General features: G+C 34.6%; 1 protein-coding gene across 1 annotated transcript in view; it reads left to right on the top strand.

Moving 5' to 3' along the window:
- Window positions 1-9743, top strand: part of NBAS (neuroblastoma amplified sequence) — a gene marked incomplete at its 5' end in the record, with an annotated part of 193399 nt that overhangs the window by 139234 nt on the left and 44422 nt on the right. The window contains 2 exons of the mRNA XM_026079059.1: window positions 1904-1993; window positions 7920-8115. Of these exons, the coding sequence (XP_025934844.1) occupies window positions 1904-1993; window positions 7920-8115 (286 nt within the window). The remainder of the gene's footprint in view (window positions 1-1903; window positions 1994-7919; window positions 8116-9743) is intronic.

Genomic DNA, 9743 nt, shown 5'->3' with positions numbered 1-9743 from the left:
CCTTTCATTACTTAAGAGATACAGACAGAGTAGGAAGTCTTCTCTATTATTACAGAACATTTCTGTCATATTGCATTTGCTTTCCTGTGCAAAATGCACATTTTTCTGAGACTGAAATGTTTGACCTAAGTAAATTATTCAGGTCCTGCATTAGTATGAAATATATTGGCCTGTGATATATAGGACATCAGAAGAATTCTTTTCACTTTTTTCAGTTTTCTTGTGTTTGTGTGTGTGGCTTTTTTTTTCTTTCTTTTTTCTTTTCCCCACCTTGTGTGTGTGAAAATAAACTAATATCTTTGGGACAGAAAGTATGTCTCTAAGGAATCTGAAATCCTGGATATTTCTGAAGCATAAATTATAATTTGATTATTTCCAAATGTTCTCAAGATGTTTAGAGACATTATCTAGATTTAAACTTTTCACTCTTCTGAAAGTTATTTAGCTGTCATTTGATGGTATTGATGATGCCATTTCTATGATAACTGTATATGTGTAACACTATTTTTGAGTAATGCACAAACCAGAAATGCAGAATGAGGTGATGTTAGCTTCCTACTTATGAGTGGGCTATAGTAACTCAGGTCTGTTTGGAAAGGTCATACATATAGTCATTTTTAAAGTAAAGTAAATAATTATCTTACTCAAGTAACAAATGGTTAAATTTATATATATATATATAATATATATATATATATAAACCTCTCATAACTCTTAACAGATGTGTGAAACATTGCAGTTATTTTTACACATTATAGTCTGCTACRTGGTAGATTTTTTCTTTTAACGTAACAATCAGGAGTCTGGACATCTGTACATTTTTTATTAAGAGATTGTAATTCACAAGTTTAGGAAGAAGCTGACATTTTGGTAGCAGAACAGCTTTGATATGCTGATGAACTGTAAGGAAAATACACTGCACCTCTGTTTTTAAGTCATCCTCAATAAACTACCTTTGGGACTATTTGTCTTTCATTCTGCTCTTAGTGCAACATTAAGAGTTATATTGGTTATGCCCTGAGATGGGCATGACTGTTGGTCTTCATGTTCAGTCCAGGCATCATTGCCATTAAAAGGATTTCCACAAAGAGATGCTGCGTACTTTATTGGAGTGTAAGTGGGAAATCTCTTCTTTCAGAACTCGGTTGCATCTCTGGTTTGTTTTCCTGAGAATCATAGCAGAAAATGTCACTTTTATTGCATTAGTGGTGAAGCTTTCATTCTGCCAGGGTGTTTTTTCCTGTGTTTACTACCTTTTGACCTGCAGAAGAACATTAATGTGCACCTGGAATGTCAGATGGGCTGTGACTGACGTTCTTCTACTCCTACACAGGCATAGTGGGTGCCATTTCATGGCTGGCTGAGGCCTTCCCTTTCCCAAAAGCTCTTCTAGACCCCGTGTCCCCTCCTTTTCCCTTTTGTTGTTCTGCTAAGCATGAACCTGGCTGATCCGACTGAAAATTAATCCCAGAAGGAGAAAAGAATCCGCTAGATCAGCAGATGGAACTCTTTCGACATCAGATCAGATTTGCTTAAACCAATAATGGCACAGCAAGATTGTGGCGGGGGGGGACATTTATGTGTAACCTTCAGTCTGTCTAGTCAATATTGATGAGATCCTCAGGGTAACAAGATTACATAGGTATATTTTGCTGAGGTTAGAAATGCTAAATTTTAACTCTCCATTTTCTTTTAAGTTTCTCTTAAGTACTTTAGTATMTGTCTTTCCCACTCTTTTGTGGCTGCTTACATTACTTTGACATGAAAATAAAGGTAATAATCAAGCAGGGGAAATGGAAAACTCACAATTATTGAATTGTTGAATATATAGCTTACAGTTGGACAGATTTAGATAGGATACGAAGGACCATTTATTATTGAATTCTGTGTCTTCCATTAATAGTGGAGGTGGCGATTCTTCTACCTCAGTGAAAGATCCACTTGGAGTCCTAGAAGGCATCGTTTCTGCAGTCCATGCAAGCGTTGAAAAAGGGTAAGAACTTATCGTTTGGATTCTTTGGTTAAGACTTTGAAAGATACATCTTACAAAAGCATGGAAGGTACAGTACTGAATATGGATGACTTCTATTCATGGGTGTATCTAATGGGTTTGCAGTTAATTTTCTAAGATTTTGTTCTGGAACAGGCTACCATTTATAAGGTTTAAAATCTGAGACCTTTGCTTGATGAGCTGGAAGAAACCAGGCCACTGAACCTAAAACTAGTCAGCCATGTATTATGGTAATTTGAGGAAATAGTATTTCTTCTCTGACTACTGCAGATTGTATATCTACCAGAAGTAGAGTACTTCACTGCTTGTGTTTCAGTTTATTAAATAAGCTACAAATAATAATGATATAAATATCTAAATTTATCAATATTTGTCAAGTTTTATTGCAGAAATTTCATAAATGCTGTATAATGCTTCTCCCAAATTTTTTCTCCTCTTCTCTGTATGTCCTTATTTTAGCTTGCAGAATGATCAGTCTAGCTCACTGACTTTTCCCATTGCACTTCTAGGAAAGAAAAGGAGAAAAAATAAAATGGGATCTTAGTTTTCCTCCCAGATGTACAGACTAAGAACTTTTAAAAAGCCGTACTTTCTGGTAGCCAGAAAAAGCAATTGCCTTGTTGTGTGGAGACTCCTACACTTGCATTAAATTARCTTGATATTACTGTACTTATCTATTGGATACTGAAGTTGACTGATTTGATATCATAACTTACAGTAAATCTCATTTGTAATATTTTACTGYAGATGGGAATGTAAGTATAGTTTTATCCATTCTCGAATCTTTTATTTGTATACATTATTAATGTTAAAGTGTTAAAACAGTAAATTGGAGTGAGGATCAGTGTGACTACAAGAGTTTATTTAGATTAATTTAAACATTTATCTTATTTACCTACTTAAACTCCAGCTATTCTGTTTACAAAACATAAATCTTCCCCTCAAGAAAACTTATATAAACATTAGGTGTGAGCTCTGCAGAACTCTTGATGTATTGCAGCAGACCATTTTAATTCTCATACTTTTAATTTACAGTTTCAGTGCCACTAGAGTCATTTCTAATTTAGCTGAAGTTCTGGGCTGAACAGCATTATTCAAACAATATAAAGCCTAAATAAAATTGTAAATCGGGGCCAGCTGAAAACCTTAACTGTTGATGTTTATTATTTCAGAGCTGCAGGACAGGTTAAATTGGTGTTTTCTGACTGGTATTACCTTCCCGTCTGTCTTGTTAAGATAAATAAGGGAACATCAGTTATAAATCACACTCCACTTGGAACCACTTTCTTTCTTTTTAAAAAAAAGGAAAAAAAGGTCTAGTTTGAAATGCTACTGAAGGATAGCTGAATGCCATTTACTGGTTTGTTACATGTTCGTTTAGAGACAGGAAGGGATAAAATGAATTCTTCTGTCTGACGCTGCTAGGTGGTTGGTTGTGTTTGTGCTAATGGGTGTAGTGTAAATGCTTTCACACAGTTAGACTGTATTTAGCCTAATGCACTCTTTTTAATAGTCTAATTTAATTAACAGTCTATTCTAATTATCTAAGAAAAAATACTTCATCTATGAAACATCTCTCTCTTCTGTCTAGAGAATATGGGCATTCTGTAATTATTAGCATATTAGAGCATACAATAATTAAATTGACTAGTAATAGGTGATAGTATAGAAAAAATGAGAAATGGCTAGAATTATAAGCAGGAGAACCTATAATGAAAGTAGAAAAGGTTCCTATAGGGAAAGAAGAAGAATATAGGGCAATAACAATAAGCTTCAGATACAAAAATATCATGCTTCAAAAGCAACCAGTCAAGCTGGTTTTCATAAAATCAGATGATATGCAAGTACAGGCATCAATCAAGACCAGACACAAGAAAAATGCTTAAATTTTTAGGTGCTAAAATCCAGTATCATTTATGATGATATTATATTATCATAGCTGAAGAGATGTTGTTCTATGATATTACATGGTTATTTGAAGGATTTTTTTGTTTGTTTTTGAATTCTTATACGAGAGAGAGATGGAGAGTGTCTAGAGGCAGCAGATGCCTGAAGGAGTCATCTGTGTAACCACTTCCCTTAGATACCTGCTCAAGTGTTTAGGATAATATCATTGCTAAAGTTAAGGTGCTATGTTGCTGCATGCAGCACAACTCCCTTATTACAAAGGCGTTTTATCATCACAATAAAGTTTAGTGAGCGAGGCTGTATCAGCAAAGGGTTAGAGGCCGAGTATCTAACTTGTCAGCCAGCATTGCGCCCTGGAAGGTAGGCTCTGCAGAGACAAAACAAAGATGTTGGCTTTCTTTTGCCAGGCTTATAGGTTTAACTGATAAAGGCTGTAGTCTTAAAATAATGGAGTTCAAATGCCTGAGAAAGCGTAATATCATATGACGCTTTGATTAAAAGCTTGCTTTATATAGATTTAATAAGCTGTATGAGAGAGGTATTAAAATCTGGTTTATTGAAAATTTCAAGATGTAATCACTGGGTAAATAGTAATGAGTGACGCTGCTTTTTTTTGCTTTTTTTTTTTTTTTTAAGTGGAATTCTCCACATATTAATTTTTTCCTGAAATGTGAAGAGGACACAAAAACTGTTGGTATAACAAATTCCCTTCCAATCCTTGGTACTCTGGCTTTCTCTGAGGCATCAGACATTTTTTATAATTGAGTATATCTACGTCTCATTTCCTGAGGTATACGTTTGGTATGCCTGCTGTAGTGTCATGGCTTGAATGGATTCAGAAATAGCCTGAGGGAAATATTTATTTCAAAATTACCAAAGACTTCTCCGAATTTCTTACCTACCCTGATGCAGTTTGTCTGCTGGACTCATTTGTTTGATTCTCACCTAATAACCCGTCTCAGCCTCTCGCGCTTTGGTAACACTAAATTCTCCTTTGTGTTCCAATATTTTGTGCAACTGAAGTGTTTGAGGAAGGTATTTAATGATAGTTAAYAATAAATGATATACAGAAGTAAAATCTAATGATTCCTTCTGATTCTATTGGTATTTTAATTATATTTTTATTTAAAAATATATTTAATTACATTTTAATTTAAGTAACTTTAAAGATATATGTCCAAAAAGATTAAGCTCTTTGTCCTAACGTTAGATTTTAGCTATCCTGTGTTATGCACTTCATTAGTCTCCCTTGGCAGAGAGACTTGATAAGTGTCTTTTCTAAAAATCGGCGCAAGCAGGCAAAAAAATAAAATAAAATCCCTGAACAACAGTAATAAAAGATTGTAGGCATTTTTAACCTACAGCAATTTCCATGCTAGGCAGCAAGATATAAAGCCTCTATTACAGCCTTGTGCTGTTGTATTACAAGATTCCAACAAAAAGCAGATCTGAAGACCTATATGCCAAAGTATATGTAATTCTTCATAGTACATTACACAGATGAATTGCATTTTGCAAAACGAAAAAGTCCAAGAGTCTACAGAGAATGATGCTTTCTCTGGTGTCCTCCAATAGGCTACAAAATTTTGTGAAATTAATTTAATGGAAAGTTTGTGCATGCTTCCTTTAAACCCTGTTAATTAGAACAAAATAAACTAAACCAACTTTGATTCCAATGTTAAAAGTTGTGGACAATGTGCATTTCCCTTTGAACCTGCCCAAAAAGCCATACCCTAGCCATAGTCCTTATTATATGTAGTTATAAAGAAATATTTTTTTCAGATGCTTCAGAAAAAAGCAATCTACTATGGATAGTTTACCCATATAAGTAATTAGAATGTTTCCATTTTCAGCATTTTTTTTTTTTAATGATTAATTTATTTAAAATGAAGTGTATGGGTTGGACTGGTATTAGAAAGTAAATTTGACTTTTGCCAAACTGTGTTATGTTCTAGAAAAAAACTGTTCAGATTGTTACCTGAAACATATAAGCGTATTTATGTTCCCTTGAGGGAGRAAAAAGAATTTAAAGTCCAATAACTTAGTAACCATGAGTAGAATTATTCAGCTGAAAAGAAGTGTTACAAATGAAAGAAATGGTTTCAAACCTTCAGTAGCCCAGGACCCTGCTATGTTCATGGACAATCTTTTGTCTGTTGGAGGCTTTCACAGAATAACTCTTCCTCACTGAAGCATATATATTGTACAATTCTTACCGTGTTTATATGACTATGATCAAGCCTAAAATGGCTGAGGTGATTTAGAAAAATGCACTACGACAAAATCTGTGATTTGCTCAAGTAGTGTGTTGTGGTACCCATTCACTAACAGGCATGCAGACATAACAGTGCTGAGAAAGCTTCATCAGCGTTATCTCCACGTGTTTCTATATGGACATCTTGTAAAACATGAAGTGTTAAAGGGAGTAGAGGCTTGATAGATAACCACCTTGCAGGAAAAAAAAAAAACAAACAACTGTCAAGATATGTGAAACTATGTTTAACACTTGTTTTCAAGCATGAAGATAGTGGTGGGATATTTCTGCAAGTTCACTTTTGAACTCTGCTGAGGCTGAAGTGAAATCATTGACTGCAGATGTAAAAATATTTTTGGTTTTGATCAAGTACTTGATAATTTTTCAGTTTGACCACAAAACATTTATCAACACAGGGATGTGATGAGGACTATCTTAAAATGTAAAAGTTAATACAAACCACTAAAGTTCCAAGATCAAGTTCTGTTTTGCTTCTCCCAAATGTGCGCTGACGTTACTCCTTATTTTGTACTTTAGAAACAGGCTTTGCCAATTACTGAGAACTATAATTTTAGTATATTATTAATTATGTGKTTTTTTCACAGTAGAATATTTTGGTTCCTTTATATTATAATAACATTGAATGATTGAAATGTGTAGAAATGTATATATTAAAAAGCATAGAAAAGGTCACTTAACTTTCCAACCCCAGTATTTTCTGAAATTACATCACATAACACAGGAGTGTGGGTTTTTTTTTTGTTTTGTTTTTGGTTTATTTATTATAGTCTGTTCTTCATGATTACTCTGTTTCCTGAAGCGCATCAGTGTTGAAAACTTCAAAAGGATTATCAGAATGTTTGAGGGTAGCATATCTGTTTAGATAGAGACAACAACAAGTTAGTGATGGCCAGCTTCCCTTTCCTAAAGAGTCTTTATGCCTGACTATGAGAGCAAGAAACCAGATATCAGCACTTGTCCTACCATCAGCTCTCCAGTATAGCTTGTGCTCAGATATGGTAAAAAAGCAAGTGGAGTCCTAATAATTATTAGGATAGAGAACAGCACAGAAAATGTTTAAACATAGGATGAGAAGGTGAAGAAGCCTCTGAGCCACACTTGATCTGTGCATGTATTTTATTTCTACTATGTATACTTCATTTCAAGGCTGCATCAGCAAAGTGTTTAAATTCTTCTCCTAAGCAAAATCAATTTTATAATAATTGTGGATTAGAAGGATAAATTATCTAAAATATTCGAGATTATTTGTCCTAGATGGACCTGACTGTGTTTTTGCTAATCTTGTAGAGATAGGTTTCTTGAATCTGTAATGAAACGATAGCGAAGTTGGCCTGTAATAAATTTCAGCTGAGGTTTTAATTTTTTTATTCATTTGAATGTTTTCTTTTTTATTCATTTAAGAACATTATTTAAAAAGAAAGACAACTGTTGATGAAGATTTTACAAGTTGATACGGTTTGTTAAAACGTGGTCATGCTTATTACCAAATCACACAGGCAGGAATGCAAGGAATGGTGTTTCCTATACTTCATACAACAATTTTGAGGGATCCCCATTTTGCACACGTTCACCTAGGTTTCAATTCTGTATAACAAGAAAGAATAATTCCTTCTGAGGAAATTTCTTGCAATGAAATAGATTGTAAACAACTTTGAAAATGCATGCTGGTTTGGGTTTAGGTTTACTGAAGACAGTTAACACTGAATTGTTTAACTTGAATTCCAGGGAGAAAGTAGTTTCTTCAGATGACCTTCTGGAGTGGCTGAGACCTTTCTGTGGTGATGACTCTTTACCGGTGAAGCCTCGCATCCGAGTGCTCCAAATTATGGAGCAAGCGTTCCACCTCAGTGACGAGGACAGCAAGTTACTCATGTTCTTCAGAACGCAGGCTGTCCTCAGAGCTTGCTGGCCTGAAACAAAGGTATTAGCATTGACTGCTATAAATAATAGCATACATCTGTTTCTACGCAAAGATTGTATACTGAAATGTGAATTTTCAGTATGTGGTTGTGATGCATCTTGTCAGTATGGATATCATTCCTACCTTCCTACTACATGAGGTTTCTCATAAATTGTGATTCTTTATAAAACACAGATAGTTAATGCTTCTCTTTGGGATCACGAGTACAGAATACCAAACTGCAACAAACACTGATTTTCCTCCATGTCATGCATTGACTTCTAATTTTTATATCTTCTTTCTCTTCTGACCACTGTTTTCTGTCACTTTTACCTTCCCTGATTATCATCTGCTTGGTATAGTGTTATAATCAATTAGAACTAGAACTTCTGGCCACTGTCTCTTTTTTTCTAAGCACCTTGTCCAAGTGTTATCTTGTAAGTAGGCACTGGGAATATTAAGGACAGTGTCAAATGAAAAGACTTGCTTGGTGGGGAATGCATTTGGTCATAGAGGCAACTGTTGCCTCTCTTTAAAAGCCAGTACCCAGCAACTGCAAGATAGTAGTTTCTTAAAACAATTCATGCCTTTGACTGACCAAGTGAGAATTTTAAATCTCTTTCAGTGTAAAGTCAGAAGAAGTGAGGTAAAAACATTACTGAAAGAAGTTACTCTAAGCTATTACTCATTTAGCTGCTAAGAGAGACAGAGCACTTTTAGCCCAAATTTTGGAGTCTGATGGATTACCTTTCTTCCTGAATTAAAGGATAAGGAAATGCCTAGCCTTCACTTTTTTTAACATACATAAAAGTTCTAGAATTCAGCATTTCTTCTACAGAAWGTAAAAGCTAGCTTGTTTCCTACACCTCTTTTAGGAAAATACTCTTTCGTTCTTAATCATCACACACCTTCATATGAATCTGAATAAAACTGCCATACTGTTTGACGCCTTTTGTTACAGCATACAATGTATAAAATGTTTCTCTTCCTTTTTTTCCAACTGGTTTTACTGAGGCTTTGGAGGTTTTGTTTGTTTATTTGTTTTTCCACTTGTGCATGTGTGTGCACATACAAGTGTGGGATAGCCAGGGGATGTGAATTAATTTTACTCCTTGGTAGTCCAAACATACAGACTATGGGAATTGTCCCTTCCCTTGTTTGAGCTGTGTTTGCAAGGAGTGTGCTGAACAGGTCCTCTCACCTTTCTGTTACGGGGAGGGGGGAAAGCATACAAACTCTATACATATTCTACATGAATTATGTGCAGACCCATATATGCCACTAACCATTTTCAGATCTATTTTTTCCAAGTTTGTTTGGCTGATGTCAACATTATTTTTAATTGGAAATTACCTCTTTGGGTAAAAAGAAAGAAATGAAAAATTAAAATAAGTTTGTGTGTGGCATTTCTATTATCTCCACTGTGTCCAATTCTGATGTCTAGAAAACAAGAAAAATATTAATAAATTGAAAGGGGTTCAGAAGGTAGATCAAAGAGAAGTTGTTCCATACTTAAACTCTAGAAGTTTATAGAAGACAGAAACTGAAATTTGATAAAAGATTTTTCAGTTTATCAGGCAAATATTAAAAAAGGAGGAGGAGGGAGGGGAACAACACACAATGGCCAAAAGTTAAAACTACAAAAATTC

This window comes from Apteryx rowi, unplaced genomic scaffold, assembly GCF_003343035.1.
Source record: "Apteryx rowi isolate R43461 unplaced genomic scaffold, aptRow1 scaffold_114, whole genome shotgun sequence".
NCBI classification, from domain to species: Eukaryota; Metazoa; Chordata; class Aves; order Apterygiformes; family Apterygidae; genus Apteryx; species Apteryx rowi.
The sequence above is the reverse complement of the archived record's forward strand: the minus strand, read 5'-3'. Positions and strand labels throughout refer to the sequence as shown.